The sequence below is a fragment of the Semicossyphus pulcher genome, unplaced genomic scaffold, assembly GCF_022749685.1.
Source record: "Semicossyphus pulcher isolate SPU_LCO1_2020_fin unplaced genomic scaffold, fSemPul1.0.p SCAF_5, whole genome shotgun sequence".
Classification (NCBI taxonomy): domain Eukaryota; kingdom Metazoa; phylum Chordata; class Actinopteri; order Labriformes; family Labridae; genus Semicossyphus; species Semicossyphus pulcher.
Genome location: NW_027211726.1, coordinates 28453323 through 28473523, shown reverse-complemented (window position 1 = coordinate 28473523; position 20201 = coordinate 28453323). Strand labels below are relative to the sequence as shown.

The 20201-nt window shown below is 40.4% G+C and overlaps 1 protein-coding gene across 1 annotated transcript; it reads right to left on the bottom strand.

The window, feature by feature from the left end:
• Positions 1-2780: 2780 nt before the first annotated feature.
• oprd1a (opioid receptor, delta 1a) lies at positions 2781-18949 on the bottom strand. The gene is made up of 3 exons (XM_069681332.1): positions 18699-18949; positions 5851-6206; positions 2781-3310 (listed from the first exon to the last, which is right to left on the bottom strand). The coding sequence occupies exons 1-3, from the start codon at positions 18947-18949 to the stop codon at positions 2781-2783; spliced, it is 1137 nt and encodes a 378-aa protein (XP_069537433.1).
• Between the last annotated feature and the right edge of the window lie 1252 nt (positions 18950-20201).

Here is a 20201-nt window from a genome sequence, read left to right as displayed (position 1 = left end):
CAGATCTACTGAGTAGGTGTCCATTATCGGGAATTAATGTTCACCCTGTTGGCAGTCAGAATCGGGTTTTCACCAAGGCCATGGTATTCTGTTAATCTTCTGTTTCTGTTTAATGATAGTAAAGGTCAGAGGGCAGGGGGGGGCAGGTGGTGCTCCTGGAGGTGTGTGGCGTGATCATGAATCATTTTGTCACTTTGTGCAACGAAGTGGTGAAATATTACTGACTGCTTCTTTTGGACTGAATACAAAATACAACAAGTTTTATGTGTCCAACTGTATCAAACGACTGAAACCATTTGAATAAAATGGAACAACAAAGTTGCTTACACAGAACGATGAAAAATTAAGCAAGGAATCATTTTTTATTAGCAATCCTAATTGCGATGTGATAGTTAAATAAAAACTACACACACACAGACTCTCTTTATCAGTACTCTGAATGCACACGGTTTATCACCGTTTTTTTTATCTATCAATTTATGAGAACTTATTAGCTTTTGGTTTTTAATGTTCAAATATAGTAATTTGTAAACCCTTATTATTCTCTTTTGTAAAACTCATTCTATACATTTCTGACATTCTGCCCTTAATTTTTTTAAAATAATAGTAACACATCTTGTTCACCCCACAGACTCAGCGCTTGGTCAAAGCTAAGCTGAGACACAGTACACATTATAAAAATATGCAGGAATGTATCATGCTGCAAAAATGTAAATTTCATACTGCACACAGAATAGTCGATACTTATTTTCCATGTCCCTGTTTCTGTGGGTAACAGCAGTCAACCCAACAGCAAATCGCTGAATATTTAAACACAACACAAATCCATTTTTAACTACCAGATTGTTGTCGTTCCTTCCCTTTTTTTCTTTGCTTTTTTTCATTTAAGTCACATGAGTCAAAAGCATATTGATGAAATATTTAGATCCAAAACATACAAAGATATCGTGGAGAATAACAGGCACACCTTAAATACTTTATAGCTGTGGCTGAAGCCAAATTTTGTTCAAATGCAAAAGCTTTATATTATCTACAAATTCACATTTATTGACTTTTTTCTTCCATATTTTAAGTCATTTTTCTTCAATTTATGCAGCACAAATTTCCCACAACTGTCTTAACAAACTGTACATCGTACCCTTTATCCTCACACCCTCATCTTCTTAGACTTTTATTCAGTGGATGTCTTTTATCTGTGACTCTTTTAAAACCCTAACCTATCATATTTCGACATTTCAAGTCAACGCATACTTCAGAATGTTTCCACAGGAGGACAAATCCTGATAAGCTCTGCATTATTACCTCTGACACACCGGTATGCAAAGTTCAAACGTTCATTAACTTCACAGCTTCCATTGATTGATGTCTCCAATTTGATTGGTTTCATGATCCGTCAGAGTAAATAAATTACCCAGAATAAATTGCCACTCTGGTTTATACCATTCAGTACGTCTTAAATGTCCTACTGATAGCCACTGTGACAGATGGCAGGCTTTCTGCTCATTTAACATGCAGATCAATAATCTCCTTGAAGCAGTCTGTTGACATCAGGACAGGCGTGTCCGGCAGCCCAGTGATAAAGCTGCTCTCAGCCCCATTTCCAAGGTGTTCTTTGACTTTATTTTTGTTATGAATTATGGACTGATAAGGTGGGTGGCGTGGCTGCCAACAGTGTTCTCCAGTGGCAGGTTTATCTCTTTAGTGAGTCTGCTCAGAGGCTCTCTGAAGGCTTGACACAGCTTATGAAAGTCAAGTAGGTGAGCGGTAAAGAAGTCCAGACAAAAACAAAAGGTTCAGAAGTTTGACAATATGCTGGATTTTTCCAACAGGACACAAAACCATGAACTATGCTTGACTTAAGTTTCATGTGCTTGATGACCAATGTTCAAATCCATGGATCACTGCGCCCCAAATTTCTCTTTAAACACAGATGATGATGGTGAAGTCTAAGGAGGGAAAAAAAGGCTGTAAAAAAAGTAATCTGAATCTTACAGTATGGCAAACAAGATGTCCATTCTTCTCCGTAATGAGTGATTGACCTTGTTTTGCAAAAAAGAAAAATGACACAGCAATTCATCATCCAGCTGTCGATGGGTTTAAGTCATTCGGTTCTACTCCGTAAGGCTCATTTGTTTTGTGCTCATATTATAGATCGGCATCTCTCTGATGTTGATTTTTGTTCTTCAAAATATAAAAATTTCATTTGTTACTCTGAATTTAAAGGCAAGTGTTCCTTCAAAGAAATGTGTTGCTTCACTCTCCTGTCTTATCGTCTTTTACATTGCAATTTGAAGGTTGGTGTCTGAATGATGCATTCTTTGCTTGACAAGACAGAATCCTGCCGGTGTTTGTATGTCCTCTTTGCATCATCAAAAAAATCCAGTAGTCTTGTACACTGGTTCTTTGGCCAGTCTAATAATACGCTTGGTACTTTTTGATTTCTTCTTGCGTTAACATTTGGATCTAGTCTTAGGGCTATCACTATATCTACTGTCATGGCCTTTGTAAGGCATCACATTTCCTGTGAGGATAACTTTGTTATCAGAACTTTAATAGAAAAGATCAGAGTAAAACTTAGCTTCCATTACCGTTAGCCAGTCCCTTAAATGTCCTGTTTATCAGCCAAATAAGAAAGAACTCACTGACTCATAACTTTGAAACTTGCTTTTTCTCATTAATATCTCTTAAAACTCTGTTGTGGAGATCTGAGTGACCTCTGATTGCAGATCTTGCTGGATCCTCCTCGAGCGAGAGCTGTGGGGGACCCGGTCCATGCCTAGTCATGCTGGCTTCTTCCCGTGTTCTGACGGAGCGCAGACGGACACCGGTTCCCTGGTGGTGTTGCGGCCTCTGGTCATACTGTGCTGCTCCACACGGGTCCTACAGGGGAGGCAGAAATCCCTGAAGCATCGCTTGAAATTTTCATCCAAAAATGCATAGAGGACAGGGTTGAGGCTGCTGTTGGTGTAGCCCAAGGCAATGCACAGGTGCCAGCTTGCTATCACGAAGGGGTTCCTGCTGTTAATCTCCACCATGGTCTTCACAATGATAAAGATGTGGATAGGGGTCCAGCAGATGATGAAGGCGGCCACCACCACCAGGACCATGCGGGTGATGCGGCGCATGTTGCGGTCTTTCTCCTTGGAGCCTGATAGCAGACGAACACTCCTCAGACGCAGGATCATCAGGCCGTAACAAATGGTTATGACCATCACAGGAACCACAAAAGCAAAGATGAAGACGCAGATCTTTGTCACTGTGTCCCAGTACCAGTCAGGGTCTGGGAACTTCAGCATGCACATGGTTCTACCTGGAAAGAGAGCAGGTAGAATTTAAATTGATTCATAAATGTAGACTTATAGTGTAAATCAGGCATGGACAGATACTGGTTTGTTGAGCAAAGGTCACAGTCACAGAGAAACATCTGTGCTCACAATGCCCAGTTCAATATTACTGTTGTTTTAAGACCATTAAGAATATTTTCAGTACGAGTAGAGGTTGTTGTCTGCAGCAACATTTTTACAATCCTTTCGCCAAAGAAAAACCCTTAAACATTAATGCACAAAAAATGTATTCCATTGCCAACATTTTTTACAATTACTCTTTCTACAATAATTGGGAATTTTTATTAAGGTTAAGGGAAACACCGATTTAGGCAAATTCCAAAGCGGTTAGACCACAAGCCCTTCAGATAGAGTTTGGATGGAGAATCTTTGACTTTAGGAAACATCATTCCTCATGGTTTGGAAAGATCAAGGTTAGGTCAAACTCAGATCCTCCACACAATTGTTGAATGTGCTACTTGCCTCTTCCGCAACCCTTACTTCTTCATCCCTATGCCCTGTTCCCATATGAACTTAAAGTAGCCAAGTCTGTAGTGCTACACAGGAGCCTTGAGCTTGCCAGAAGGTTTAGATTTAGGCATGTTTTTACTCTGAGATAATCTCTATAAACAGATTTCTGTTTGCAGAATCTGAAGGTGAGGTGCAGACGTTCCTAATGTTGGAAGCACTGTAGTTCCTGTTTGTAGTCTAGTATTGACAGATCTTGTTCAGCGGGCTTTGGTAGTATGCAAGAAAACAGTCCATGCAAGGAACCAAAAAGTTATTGGCAGAAATCATTGACCAATACAGTCAGCTATCACCAGTAGTGCTGCAATGGATCATTTTTCATTCGGGATGCGTACGTATCACTTGACGGTTCGGCACACTGATGCAAAGTTTAACATCATGATGTCAATTACCATTTTACTGCTGCAAAATCCCCAAGTAGAGTTGCAGTGAAAAGAGACAAGGCAGTGATGTGTTTGATTCTGTAATGCTTAGAGGTGTCATGCGGACGTGAACGATATGCATTGATACTGTGGCAGAACTAGTTTGGAGAAAATGGAAGCTGCTGTTCTTAAAAAAAAATAGGTTGGAAAGTTAGTTTACGGGTTCGATATTCGACAGATGTTCAACCATTGGTCGAATATCCAACTGTTAGCTTCACCACAATGCTAAACGTAGCTTGAGAATGGCGATAACGTGCTGCGTATGTGACAATGAGATCCACTCTATATTAATATCTTTTTAACACAAAACAGGTCATAAGGTGTTGATCATTTACTTTATATCGACTACTCTGTACCAAACATGGCCTCCACTCTTCTTCTTTCACTCTCAATTTATCAGTATTTAGTTTGAAAGCACCAGCTGGCGGTTGCCTGTGATTACAAACAGTTGCTTAACGCAACTAACTTTGTCCCACAGCCTCATGTAATGTCAAATATTAACTTAACACAAACTGAAAAGGCATAATCCCAAAACGGAAGCTCACTGTTTGTTGTAATGCCTGTGACTGAAACAGCAAGTGTAATGCAGGTGAAGCCATTAAGAAAAGTATTCAAACACATCCGCGATGAGCAGTCAGCGTACCTTTTTGATGGAGGTGGCTTACATAGATACTGGAAATATGCAGCTTTTAATAATTGTGACTGTTGTAGTAATGATCTGGTCCGTTACTCAAAAACAGTGATATGATCCGAACCGTGAGTTAAGTGATCCATGCACCCCAAATCATCAGACGAAAATGTAGCTTCATATCAATCTCTGTATGAGATGTCTGCATATGAGGTTGTCTCTCAACTCCAACCTTGTTCTCCTGTCTCTAGTTGCTCATTGGATCTTAAGGACCTTATGTGTAGGTACTTTATGATTCACGACTTGAAGGCCACACAAGGGACATTCGAACAGAACATAAAACCTGCATTGCAGATTTGTTCAACATTAACATAATTCCTATGAAAGGGACAGGACACTGTTTTTTCAACCTACAAAAAGTCTATAATATATTTTGCCTCTTAAAGGTCTACTGTAAAAGGAGCTAAGCTAAAGCTATATACTTAATACTTTGATGATTTGAACAAATCTAGACAAATAATTCAATATGCCTTAAAAACACAGACACATCAAACAGGAGACTGTGTGACTCTGGGTGTGCAGGAAAAGTAACTGGTGTTAAAGATGCAGTTTCAAAGTAGGGCTTTTCAGTGGTCTAAATGTTTCAAAGGCTTTCCTCTCACTCTGCAAATCCACAACGGTTCATTTGGGTGCATGTGGGACTCAATTCATCATCACCATTATTCTTAATTTTCCTTTGTGTGGAAACTCTGACGAAGAACTAGACGCTTGGAATAATTACGGTTAATTATGCTCATCAAAGCATGTTAAAGGTCTTTTCTCCTGTGAATTGAGTCTGTTCTTTTGTTCGATGGCAAAGCCATACAGATCCAACTTTGTATGGTTAATCCAGATTAAAGAAATGATTCAATAATTGAAGCTAAAACAGTGAAAGAAAAATCTATCTCACCATTATCTGCCACTTTGGTCACAGCCATGACCATAATGGGAACACCAATGGCAGAGGACAGGACCCAGATGAGCACGTTGATCAACTTGGCTTTGACCGGTGTTCGAAACTCCAGAGCCCTGACGGGGTGGCACACAGCGATGTAGCGGTCCACACTCATCATGGTCAGGGTAAAGATGCTTGTGAACATATTGTAGTAGTCGATGGCAATTATGAGCTTGCACAGGACTTCCCCAAACGGCCAGGTGTTCATTAGGTATTTGGCACTCTGGAATGGAAGCGTGCTGGTGGCCAAGGCGTCGGCAAGAGCCAAGTTGAAGATATAGATGTTTGTCGCCGTCTTCATCTTGGTGTATCTGGTTGTGTTCACAAAGCAGAGAGAGAATGTTGCTGTAAGTAGCTGGTTATGGAGTCTCTGTTATGAGATATGGGGATTTGAAAGTGGTATGTGCAGCGTGTTTTTATAGCTTACATGAAAAGCTAATTCCCTTATGCTTTAGATATGCAGCGTTGAGCTGCGAATGCCTAATGCGAATTCTTCACAGCTTAGATATTTTCTTTCTAAATGGGTGATTTGAGATAATGGTTACAATTGGCTTGTTGGCCTCTGATCAAGCAGCCTACTTACACTGAAAGCACCAGAGACTTGTGGTAAGAAAATACTACTGCCATTAAATTGAGGTTCATATATATTTTATATGCTGGACTGAGCTTTTAGCATGGGTCTGCATTTTCACTGTTAGTGAGATATAGATATTTGAAGGAAAATAATAATCAGCGCTGAATTAGTTTTATGTAGAACAATATTGACTTATTAGGGTCAGAGGTTCTCCTCTGGGGCATACAGCTTAGTCTCTCTCATCAGAAACCATCATAATTATTGTTCTGCATATACAGTACAACAGCGGCTGAATTAGTTTCCCAAGAGATAGCAGGACTTTTACATCACTACATCCAAATATAATCACATGTACATGCAAGGGGACAGCCTAAAGGCACAAAGGGTTTAGAAAGGAGGACGTTTAAAATCCCATTAAATTACACCACATGTACATATTGCAACGTTGCAAGAATTAATTATGATGACACTACATGGAGTTGGACATATCTATTTGCTCCATTTGGAATTGTTTTAATGCACAAAAGCATGTGTAGCAACATGCTGTTTAATGGCAGGGCCTTAGCCTCTCTCACCACAGTTCAATGTGCACCGTACAACCTGACTGATTCCCCTTTACAAACGCAACACATCTTTTTTCAAGCTCTATAAAAATCACATTTTGACTTGTGCAAACAGAATGACTTAATGTTCTAATGGATTGAGATGTTATATAAGGGAGTATAGGAAATAACTTCCATATGATTGGTACTCTGTTGTTGTTCTGGTCCATAAGAATTCAACCCAGTCGGATGATGTGTATGGATTTTTCTTCAGCTCATATTTCACACTGCCAGTATTGACATTAGCCTAGGGGTCTTGGTAGTAGTGATGGTAAAGGGGCTTCATATTTGCAGCAAGGAGTTTCATTTATAACCAACCAATCACTAAAGTACAAATTCACATGCACACTTTTCATATTGTATGATCCTTTTTCAGGATATGCACAGAATCTAAATAATGCATTCATGATTTTATGAGCATTCACCAGTATTGGCTGGTTTTCATTTGGGTTAGCCAGCTTATGAGAGACTGACAGGTCTTATTGGTGGACCTGATTAAAGGCGCATTACTTGCAGACATAAATGACACTTTGCTTAGTTGGGGAAATTAGTACCCCATTTTAAATTACAGAAGTGTTTGCTCCAATCGGGTCAGTCAATACTCCAGGAGTGATCAATAGGTGGGGGTTTAACACTGGAATAGTGGAAAATGGTAAAAAAGTAAATTGATTATCCGGCAACTTCAAGACCTTCCAAGAGGCAAGATTGGGGTTCCACTCTTTGCCAAGTTGCTATGCACTAGGACACTATCTTATACGCTTTGGAATTAGCATTTTCAATAAGGACTTGGGTGTGACTTAATTTCAGTATTAGGCCAAGCCATCCAAACAAAGATAAAGTAGTGTGCATGGGCATTGATGGTGTGTGCACGAAGGGACTGATTCATATTGACTGTGTGGGTGACCCATGTCCTCCGCTCCATAAATTGATAGCTCAGTTCTATTCAGGACTCAATGCCCATTAGTCTCCCTTGATCTGTTTGAAACCCTTACAGTCTTCAGATGTGGATGACGCCTCTTAGTTGAAGAGTGAAGCCAATGCCAAAGCCTTAAACCTACATTCTCTCTGTTGATTAGCAGGAGGCCGCTCCACTGGTTGTGTATAGAAGTCTGATTTTATGGATGTGTACTAGAAATTGACCCTCCTTCATTTATTAGCTTAGTTAACATTGTCCTAATGGGTTTGCCGTCTCCAGTTTAAGTGTTCTTCAATAAAGCGTGATCATTCCGTAAATCATGAAACATAAAACCAATCATAAAACCCCTTTCACACGTGAACTGTACCCCTGAAAATTGTCCGGGTGGGGTGCATGTGTGAACACGAATGGCCGAATCTGTTCACCTGGACTTTCTCCTACCAGCCCCCTTGTAAAAACGTCTGTGTGAAGTCTGGGTGAGAGGATTTGTGAACTCAGCAGGTAATAGTCTGGAACATTCGTTCAGTGTGAGTGGGCATGTCGATGACTTTCACTGCTTTTTACTGTTTAATGCTCGCCACAGTTGCCAGTATTATGTTGTAGTGATATTAACCCCGAAACAGTCACCATTACGGTAGACTCCTCCTCCTCCTCCTCATGCATGCTGTATCCAGGAATCCGGTCTCCTGAACTACACCAAGTATTTTGAGTTGTGAGAGTGCGTCTGACACGCACAATCTCCCTCTGTGTGGGACATTTAAGATGTGGAGCAGTCCACATATATACATAGCTTTTAAAGAAAATTCAGTTCCTAAGAAAGCATTTGCCACAACCAGTTCATGCTTGTAAAATTGGGTCTTCCTTCTAACTCTCTTAATGCCTGACAAGAGTCTGTGTGAGCTCTTGAGCTTATTGATAAGATGACTATCTAGGCAGGAAATCCACTCATCAGGAGCGCAATAGATGACGTCTATTAGATGACACTGTTGGAAGTTGGTCTATTGATGATATATATCTTTGACTTGTGTGGGCTGAAATTTTGTATGATAAAATAATTCAGTTTGATGTTCAAAGCCTTCTGTCAAAGAGTCCCCTCAGTTGTTCCATTATTTACAATCAGCTCCAACATCAGTCTCTAGATAACATCATCAGTACCGTCTGTGTCAGGAGAATCTGCTTCAGATTTACACATTCAAGGTAGAAATAACGTTTATAAATTGCTCGTAAGTGTGGAGAATAAGCATTTCGATGTCAAAGCAGAAAAAGTACAGATGTAATTTATTACACAATGAATGGCTGCATTCCATTTAGGTGTGCAATTTCAACGGAGCGCCGACTGTGCAAGCTGGATCAATGACGTGGCTTACTGGGACACATAAATGAAACAGAAGCCCCATTCTTGCACCATTTATTTCTCTAGGGGAAAACATATTGGCCTATTTGGAAACCGACATGGCAACAGAAAAAAGAAAAGAGGAGGAGGAAAGGACATCAGTGTTGAAGAGATGAAGACCACTGTGAGAGATGTGGAGAAAAATAGCTGCACACTCGTAGCGACAATGGTAAAAAAGAAAGTTTTAATAATTTACCGACGTTTGACATGACAGTCTTCTTCAGGGTATTGACGAATTCCCTCAAGATACCTCAATACCCTGAAGAACGTCAAAACTTGCTTAATTATTAAAACTCTTTCTCGTATCATGTCGAAGACTGTGCAGCTTTTTTTCTCCACAACAGAAAATTAAAGTATTTAAGAAAGCATGAAAAGATCGTGAAATAGGCTGCTGTAATGTCAAACACTGCTATCCTTCTTTGAGTATCCTTCAAAAATATGCCAAATATGTTATTTCCTGTCATGCTTTGTATGGCATGTTTTCAATGTACCCATGCAGACAACTATTTGTGCGTTACTTCACAACAGATGAAAACCTCAATATTTGATGATCTTCATGCAAGTTCTGCAGCATACTTTTCTTGATTTCTCGTGGAGAGGCTTTTGGGTTTGTCTTTTTTTTTTAAAGATTATTCTTTTGGGCCTTTTATGCCTTTATTGACAGAGAGCCGTGGATAGTGTCGGAAACAGGGGAAGAGAGAGTGGGGGTTGACACGCGGCAAAGGGCCGAGGGCGGGAGTTGGACCGAGGACTATAGCCTCTGTACATGGTCGCCGATGTGAGCTAAACCGGTGCCCTGGAATTGTCTTTTGAATGTATCCTGCCAGAGATCCAAGTCTTTTACAGACCACACCCTGAAAATAAAATGTTACATTACTGAGGAGCACAGTGACTATTTCATTAACTCCCCCTGTAATGTTAATTTTAGTCTAATATTTTTTAACATGGACACTATTTTACATCTTTTGTTGTGTAAATAACTTGTAGGCTCAAACCATTTTGGATATATTTGGATATGAATAGAGATGTTTCGGTCATGAACGATTCATTCAAAAAGAACTCGTCTTTTTAGTGAATTGAATGAGCTGTTCAATTCCATGCATTGATGCGTTCCGGCCGTTCATTAAATTCTCTCTCTCTCTTGATGTTAACGTCCAACAGAATTGCGGCTGACTCTGCTCTGCTCACGGCTTCCCAATCCTTTCCTTCTTCCTTTTGGAAAACCAGATTGATTAACGTTAGCACGCGCCATTAGCCTTTTGGAGGAGGGCTGTATTTATCAAATGATCATGTCATTAGTTAGGAGAAGTATGGAACCAGAGCCTCTTTATATGGCTCTGTATGGAACGTATCATTTGACCGAATGTGTCTCTCACTCTCTCACTCACTCGTCCACTGAACGAGAATGGTCCTTGTGGACGATGCGACCCGATTACGCCGAAAGTGGGGCGGAAGAATTTCCGGCGTACATGCTAAACCAATTCACAGACGTTTCAACCACTGACAGATGAACACAAACTAAATTATGTTTATTTATTCAGATATTTATAACGTCAGAAGAAAAACAGCAAGTTTTGCGTTTCTTTGATGTTTTAAAACCAACACGGTATTAGGGACAATATGAGCCTGTCAGTTTCACTTTAAGTGGGGGTAAATTGCCTCCAAGGATTACAGTCATGTAGCTGCAGCAAACTGAGGCAGTGTGTTTTGTACCTACAAGATTTGTTCTGATTCACAAATATGGGAGTTCCCCTTTAAGTAATACACAATGTTATGAGTTACCCGAGTGGCTTTCCTGTGAATGACAAGTCAAAATAAAACCTCAATGGCCTCGACCCTATAAAAATGTTCAGCTTTATTTTTTTTAATCAAGACAAAAGGGAAGAGTGATTCAGCAGCAGATGGCTGCTTTTCAACATTCTCTTTTGTGTTTTTTCATCCTAATCTGATGGTTTTATTAAGTTCTGCTTATGATTACACAGTTACGTAAGAGCTGTCTGTGAAGCAAGCATGAAAATGTTGAAATAAAAGCACTTCTTCCAGTGACAATATAGATCAGTCATATAAAGGAAAACATATAACTGAAAAATTGCTCTGTTTACGTTTGCATCTCGATCTTTTAAAGCCTTTGACTGAGCACCTACAGCAAAGTCCAGCTTTGTCACAGTAAGAGGAATATGTTTATCCAGTCGCTTTCATTATTGAACTGTGACTCCAAAGCAATCACTTTCCCCATTCCCTAATCCAAGCTGAGAGGACAAGGCAGAACAGAGTGCATCCTGCTTTGTGGCACAACTGTCACTTCACTCCCCTCTCAGTAAACAAGTGCTGGGGTGAAAGGGTCTGGATGCCATTCCATATAGCCCGTCATACTGTGGAGATGAAATGTTTGAAAGCGGGCAGAAAATGATGCAAGTCTGCAGCCTTTCACCAGAAGGTCTATTTCTTTATACAAGTATGATAAATCAGGGGTAAAATAATTGGAAAGGAAAATGTTGCTGTTGCTTTCTGGGCCCCGAGATATAATGACACATCCACAGTGGCACACAGGAGCTGTGCTGGATTATGAGGATACCAATAAGGATACGGGTAGTGTGGCATGAAGTAGGTGAAATGGCTGCAGGAGAGGTTCTTTTATGCTATTACTGCAGGAGTCGGGGCAGCAAAGTGTGCCTTTTCTCTGGAGGCTGCAAGTACACGACACGACTTTAATTCCACACCAAGCAGTGACAGGTTGTGTATAAAAACATGGATACTCTGATTAGAAGCTGATCCATTTCAGTGTTTTTCCATTGCAATCACTTGGCTGGTCCTGGGGTTATGTAATGGTTAATTCAGTTTATAACTCAGAGGAAAGCTTTTACAATACACACTCGGTGAACCAACTACACGTCAAGAAATCTAAAAGAAATAACCTTTTTTATGTTACAGTAAGGCATGTTTCTCTTTGGCACAGTCGCACTCTGTCATGGTTTATTGGCCCTCTTCACTTTTCTGTTTCCTTTTGTGCAACTCCCTGTGGAGGCTGCCCAATCCAATACTTGCATTCGTCTTTTGGTGTCAAATGAGAAGACTTAAGTTTCCAGCATCAGATGTACAGTCTCCTCTGACACTAAGTATTGATCATCCTGATCTCTGGGTCTGTGAACGATTTCTGCCTGTTCACATAGATACCATTGATCACAATCGATCGCTACTCGTTTATTATTCAGCTCACCATTAATCAAGCGCTGTTAGCTCGACACTATGTAAATCCTGCCAAACCAGTCAGGCTTGGAGGAGCACTCTATAAATCCCTGAGCTCTGAAGCTGACAAAAGGCGGTAAAATATGACTGCATACATAAATAAATCATTTAAAATAGCTACAGTGTATAAAGACATATACATTTTTAAATTTTCACAAACCTCCAGTCTTATGATTAAAATATTAAAATGGTTTTGACCCTCTTTTGGTCTTTCTTTCGTCATTTTTTCTTTCCCACATGCCTGTACTGTATCTTATATCTTATCTAACATATACACATAATTTAGACACTGTATCAGTGTCTACAGCTACAGCAGTGTCCCCAGTGTTGTTCACCCATTGTATATTGCTTTAACGACATCTTGTAACAGTAGCTAGCAAACATAAATAGCTGCCAGTACTTTAGAAATTGACTGTGATTTAATGCCTCTCTTTCTATAATGTTAAATAAATCATCAAAGCATTAGTATCATAGCAAGAGTTTAAAGCGTACACTACAGCAGGACACAGTCAAAGGGTGATTACTGCCTGGACAGTGTCATTTTATTTACGGTAAAATTAGGTGTATAGCCTACATTTGTTTAGAAGCTTGCTTTGTATATACTGATGTTTTTGTCATTCAAACTTTATTGAATACTACTTCCACATACAAACACTTGTTTACATTTAGTAGGGGGCTGGACAATCCCGTTTGTATACGTCACCAAGTTTGCTATGAACTCTGGGTAACTACCTAAAGAAAGTCTGCAGATATGCGGACTCACGGAAAGTCAGCAGTTTGATGATTGTGATTTGACAGCGGAACAGCACTATTTTTACGGTAAGCGGGATAGCTAGCTGAAAAGGCTAATGCCCAGGCAACGTGTTTAGCCCTGTTATTTTTTCCCCAATAGGTATGTGGAATCTAACCCCCTGCACTGGTGCCTAAAACAAGCTAACTGTGGCTAGTTCCAAACATTTATCGGTATGTTAAGTAAGGTAAGATTTGGGCAACAAAACTACTTGATTGGGTTTAAGAAATGATCATGGTTTTGATAAAAAATATAAAGTAAACGTTGACAGTTGGTGGAACAAAGAGGTCTGCTGGATGAAAGTCTTGTGTATCATAGATGTATTAAATTGTATATTTTTTACTCTTCTGATAATCGTCCACATTTAGCTACACAGAATAGTATGTGCTTTTGAATCAGTCTTTACCTTTTCCCTATGCTAGCTAGGGCTATCAATGAATATTCTAAATTTGAATATAAAACTGAATTGTAATAAAAAAAATGGATATAGGATTATTAAAATGAATATTTGATGTGATAAAAACTCAGCCTGCCGCAGCTGTCTCGCACTTGCTTGTTCTCGTATGTCCTCGCATGCACTCTCTTGGTTATGGAGCAGCTTTGAATGCACACAACTTCACTTTATATGTTATTTCACTTCACCGTCACTTTACTATTATTGGGCTTACTTTCCCCGTCAAGAAGTCGCAGCAATGCACCTATAAGCTGGTATTCAAACTGCCAGTAATACTCAAAGAAGATTAAGAACATAATTTCCAACCTACTAACATTGAGACAGAGCGCATCCGAAAAGTAATCAGGTTGAATTGTGTAGACGTTCCAATTTTTCTTTAATCTGTTTATGAAAGTGTTTAAACCGTCCCTCTAACAATTGAAATGTAATTCCATTTGGGAGTCATTATCAGCATTTCGTTTGGGCTTTTTAACCAATCATAATTGTATTAGTAAGCTCCATGTAAACTTGGCTACTGACCATGACATCCTGTGTGTGCTTTGCTAACAGCTCTTGTTTACACAGTAAAATAGATGTTTTTCTGGAAGAGGTTTTATAGATAAGTCAGTCTGCTAACATTAGAAGCAGTCTGCTAACATTGACAGCGACGCCGTCTCATATGAAAAGGTCAAACATGGGTTGAGTGCAGATTGCAATCTTTGTATTTGCTTGTCTCCTGTCTGAAATGACTGCAACATTGCTGCTCCGTGTTATGATAAACTGGTCAAAGGCCACATGTCTTTCTGTTCACAGCCTGTCTGACTCCATCATCATCTCCTTCATATTTCATGCCTGACTGCAGTGTTGTTTTGCTGTGGCTGCTTTGACATTGTAGTGTTCATGTTTGCTGTCTGTTGTTGTGAAAAATGATCTTATATCAGAGTAAACGTAACACTTTATTATATCATTATGTGGACTGCCTGTGCTTTATCTTCTTTACCAAACCGAAACACAATGTACTGTTCCGGATCACCGCCCAAGATCTGCTGTCTTAGTCGAAATGGAATCACAAGAACCAGCTGGGTTAACAATCCACTGTCCTTCTTATCCATCCTTCCACATGCTGCACATCTAACTGATTCCAAATGGAGGCCACTTGATAATAAATTGCATGAGCACTGAGCCAGTTCTTTTCTAACAGGTGTGGCGACAGCTCGGAGCCGAGGTAGCGGAGAGGATAGCTGGAAGATAAGGAGCTGCTGACCTAAGCTGCACGGACCATCTTGAGCGGTGTGAGGAGCAGCCTCTCCATCAGCAGTCAGGCCAAGGACTCTCCACGCCACACAAGCCCAAAACCCCAATTCACACCGACGTGAGCATCCATGCACACACTACATCTCTATGTCTCTATCCAGGAATCGAAGTTGACGGCGGCATTGAATATTAATGACTTATACCACATTTGTAAGCTGTCTGATGATGCTGGCAAACAAATCACAGAAGGATTGTGTTATATTGGTTTCGGTTTCGTTAATAACAGTTTTAATTACTGCTTATGAGATTAGTTGAGTGAAGGTTAATCATCTTCACACGTGAGGATTTACAGCTTTCCTGTTTAATTTCCTTCTACATTAAATAGTTCTGCATTATTCTGGGTTGTGTCCACTGTTTCTGGCATTATAGAAATAATTCCTTAATTAACAAAGATGAGAGAATGTTTCCTCCTTTTTTTGCTCTCCTTGGTTTAACCTATGATGACTTCAGCCATAGTTAGCATTTACATGACAGGATAACGGAGAGAAGAAAAAGCCACACGCCACACGAGTCTCATGAGCTGCTTACCTTCCACAGTGGAACAATACCACTTTTTTAGTGATGAAAAGAGTGTCAGGTTTGTGTTTGTAATACTTTAAATGCAAGGGCTTTGATAAGTGAGCCATAGACTCAAACTGCTATTTTATTCTTTATTATGCTCTCTTAAAATTGACTCAATAACATAATAATTAAAAGGTATATTATTCAAAACGGTGTACTTAAAGTTGTAATCTCGAAGATCTCAGTTTCGTTCTCTTTAGCAGCACCTATGGTGATAAACGGTAATTGCAGGAGCACACTTCCCAGATCTCCAGACAGTGTTGTATGTGTGACGTCCGTGGTTGGCTCCGGTTGTAACTATTGATTTTCCTCGCTGATGGTCGCTTTTTAGACTGTTTGCCTTCATCTGAGCTTCGAGTTTGTTTCTTTTTCTTTGGATTTTCACTTAAGTTGTATCTGTAGTCATCCATCTTTTCTTTGTTTGTAGTAGATCATAGTAAATTACCGTTTACTTGCAACCCTCCCCCTCCCGCTGAGCTCCACCTACCCTCTCTGGCAGACCAACCACTGCTGGGTGATGGAAAACGCGTCACTAACTGGGCACTGCTAGTGATTTTTTCCACGAAAGTCGCACCAGACACCCAGTCTGTAATAATACTGCGAATACAAAGGCTTTCATCAGTGGGCCATAGGCTCAATCACCATTTTGTTACCTCATTCAGCGATAGATAGTGACCTAATGAAAAATGTCATTTTAATTCTTTTAGATCACATTCTCGGCAATATTGTGCATCTGTTTGACAATATAGGCCAAAAAAAAAAACAGAAAATCAATTTCTTCGAATTCTTATATCAAAATTCGATCATTTTTTCTTCATGTAAAAAAAAAAATCCTGTGTGCTTACGTAAGCTAGAACCAACCAATTTCAACCAATTGATCTACAACATTTAGCCGCAGAGTACCAAGAATGCTCGGTCAGTTAGCTAGATACTGCGCTGTGGGGAACATCTGTCTACGCCCACTTCTCAACGATCAAATCAAATCCCTCAAATGATATGTCCCGCCTGCACGTCCTGCTTCACTTGGAAATACGTCACGATACGGAAGCTAGGTACTCTCGAAATGCCGTTTCAGCTCGACATTTGTTTAAATGGAAATCTTGGAGATTATCACTTTAAACCAGGATTGTGTGTTTGTGATTAGCTATTAGTGTGGTTGTCTGTTTCTTTGTCTCAGCCATCATCCTTTCCTTCTACCGTGAGAGAAACACCCAGAATAAACCCACCAAGCATTATTTTTTGAGGGCATTGTTAATTGTAGTGTCCATCAGAGGTCATTGTAAACCCAGCTTTCATCGAAGTCTAACTTCAGAGTCTCTCTAAGTTTGCTCTCTGCAGAGTTTACAGTTGTTCCACAGGAGATAATATATTCTGACAGGGATGGTTAATGTGCTCAGCTTCCCTCTGCTGCCGTCTCTGGGGGGGTCTCGCAACAGTGATGAGTCTCCTCGCTCACACAAACACCAGACGAGTCGCTGCGCACAATTTGATTCACTGGCTTTTCTGAGCTCTCATCCATCTCCTTTTTGTCTCCCTCTTACCTCACCCTCTCCATCTGTCTTTTTAGCCCTCTGTGCCTTGTTGCACCCATTATTCTCTCTGTGGCTCCTGAATGAAAATAAAGGGCACAGCTGTAAATATTTATGACTTATTCTTCTATTGTCAAAGATTGTGGAAAATGACTTGCTTGTGGCTTTCCCTCTATCAATCGTTTTACCCTTTCTCCTCTGCTTGTCTCTTTCACAATATATAAAAATAATAACTACCTATGAGCTATTGTGTACTGTCCAGCCTGTCATGTCATGTTTTGCAGGCTGAAAAATGACTGCTGGCAATGTGTGTGCGTCGTCTCCACCTGGCTGTGTTATCCTTCTCTGCTGAAATTGGCGCCTTTTAAATTAATTCTACCTGCTTGTTTAATTCTCGGCCCTTCTGGAGTAATTAAAGCCCAGATGATATTGGGTGAACACATACAGAGATTACAGTGTAATTAATATGATGAGAGAGCACAAGCTATTAAGGGGTTTTATTCCTGACAGGCATGCAGGAATACGGGCTGGAGTGCTTGTATCTTGCAGCAGGGTGGGGTATATTGCTGGGGAAAAATCCATTAATGGGCCAAATCAGTTCACTCTTTACAAAGCCATAGTCTTCAATCCTTAAAATACCAAAGTTTCATCATTTAAGTCTTGGAACTTACTGACTTTGAAGGCTTAAATAAGCACTACACAGCAAACGTACATACACTTAAATTCAGAGAGCAAATAAGAGCGAGACCAAACACGAGTCACACTGACTATTTTCTGTAACAGGATTTCCTCTCCCTCTTCCGATCACACCCAGTGGACCTGGAGTGTGTGGTTGATACTACACACAGATCTGTGGGAGCTAATGGAGACTTAGTTTGAGCAGCCCTAACCTCAGACAGAGTAGAGAAAAACTTTCAAATAATCTTTCTTCATGCAGGAAACCGTAGATTGCTTGTTCAGGATGTGCCCCCATCCCCAAACTCACACTCATAACGTGTAAACAACCGGAAGGAGAGGGCTGTCAAAACGAACAAACAAACAAGAAACGGCATGTCTATCTTTACAAATCATTTGATCAGTTCGTATAGGCTCCTTTGTGCGTTTGTATTCTTTCAGTAAGGTTGTAGAAAATGTCACTTTTCATGGCACAAAACCTTCCTATTCATTTTATTTATAGTTTTGAACTTTATTTTGGACTTTCCTTTTAAAGGAGAAATCAGTAAAAGCCAAATACAAGCCACAAACAAAAGGCAGATTTAGACTTTACAAGAAAAAGCACGTTATTGTGTGATCATGAATAAAACTCACTTGTTCTCCAGGGTCGCTCAAAGGGCACTATAAGGTCTCATAAGCACGCGATGACACCGTTATGAGTGTAGTTGCTCTTTATGGCTTTTGACACACCGAGCAGAATGACTGTAATTAATAAAATGAGCGCTATTTACCTGACCACCCCGTACATGACGAGGACGTTGCCCAGCAGTCCCACCACGCAGATCACGGAGTACAGCGCAGTGATGGATATCGCGATGATGATCCCCCCGGCGCTCCTCACCGGACCCGTCTGCTCCGTGTAGTTCTGCAGCCTGCCGCCCATCAAGCCGCTCTCCTCGTCCGGGAAGGTGACATTGAAGGGGATGACGGAGTAAAGGTCGGACAGGGAGAGCTGGGCTCCTGGGACCGTGTACGGCTCCATGATAAGGCGCTGTCCACTCTGTCCAAATTATGTGAAGGAACTTAATAGTGTGTAAGGAAAGGGGGAAAGCGAGTTCGACTGAAGGCAAGAAGTGGAAAGAGAGAGAAAGAGTTTCCCAAAAGAGGTTTGGAAGCAGAGAGCCTGTGCGTAAAAGAGCTGAGGTTGTTCCTCGCTTTGTTATCCAGAGAGGAGGAGAAGTTGGCTTCTCAGCAGCGGCCAGCTGTCTCAGTGAGGCTCTAGCTGCGTGCACTCCTCTTATACTCTCCAAGTTCTCCACCTCACAGCCCGCGCGCTTTCTTATACCCGTGCGTCGACGTCAAGTCTGCGCACCGAGACTGTCACGGGCGTCAAAGGGGAGCGGTTAGGTGATGGGTGCGCAATACCTGAAGAGTAGGAGAAAGATACTAGTTTGCATTTTGATAAGAAAGTTGACATGGCGAACTTTTGAATATTTATGTCAGACATAAGAGACTACACATCAGAGGAGAAGAAGATGAGAAGTCAAAATATTCTGATAAAGTCAAAATGTTTCTTAAAACAGAAGCCAAACTTTCAGTGTTAGTGCAGTGTTAGTTCACTCGTTTTGTATACCGCGCACAAATAATGACAGTTGGTTTATTCTCAAGGTTTTGACTTGAAGAAGAAAATAATTTCACCTCTTCAGTTTTTTTTCCTCATGCATGGCACTAATAATGGTGAAAGTTTTACTTTATTCTCAACTACTCATAACCATCACGGATTAAATATTCTGTCATCACTTGGTCACCAGGTTCAGCCATGAAACCAGATGTACTAAACATTTTCAGCAGCTGATATAAAATCCAAGGACCGTTAACAAACAAGGTAAATTGATGTGTCTGCTTAAAAGCTGTGAAAATAATCACCCAGCTGCTAAAAAGCAATCTAGTCCAAAATCAATAAAGTTCTCAATGAAGTAATTTGGGGACGTGCGTGACAGAAAATATTTGAACAATATTTTGAGACCGATGAAATGAAAGAGAAAACAGTCGCTCCTAACAAAAGATCTGAAAATTCAATGTGCAGCAAATAAATAATAAAATAAATCAACCGTGATGACACAAATGTGTCACATGATCAATGTGGGCAATGGCAGCATGGCATGTAGTGGTCTGTAATATCACAGTGACCAGCCTGTTGTTTTGTTTTCTAGAGGAATGAATCCGGAAATTACTTGTTAACGGGAAAACGGAGTAAATAAAATGTATGGATGCCTGTCCGTTTAGGACTTCCA

Bases quoted from the DNA above. Each gene is read 5' to 3' on its own strand.
- oprd1a (XM_069681332.1), bottom strand. From the start codon at position 18,949: ATGGAGCCGTACACGGTCCCAGGAGCCCAGCTCTCCCTGTCCGACCTT. The intron at 6,207-18,698 runs GTAAATAGCGCT...GAACACAACCAG, and splicing joins GTCATGTACGGGGTGGTCAG to ATACACCAAGATGAAGACGG. The intron at 3,311-5,850 runs GTGAGATAGATT...CTCTCTTTCCAG, and splicing joins GACCAAAGTGGCAGATAATG to GTAGAACCATGTGCATGCTG.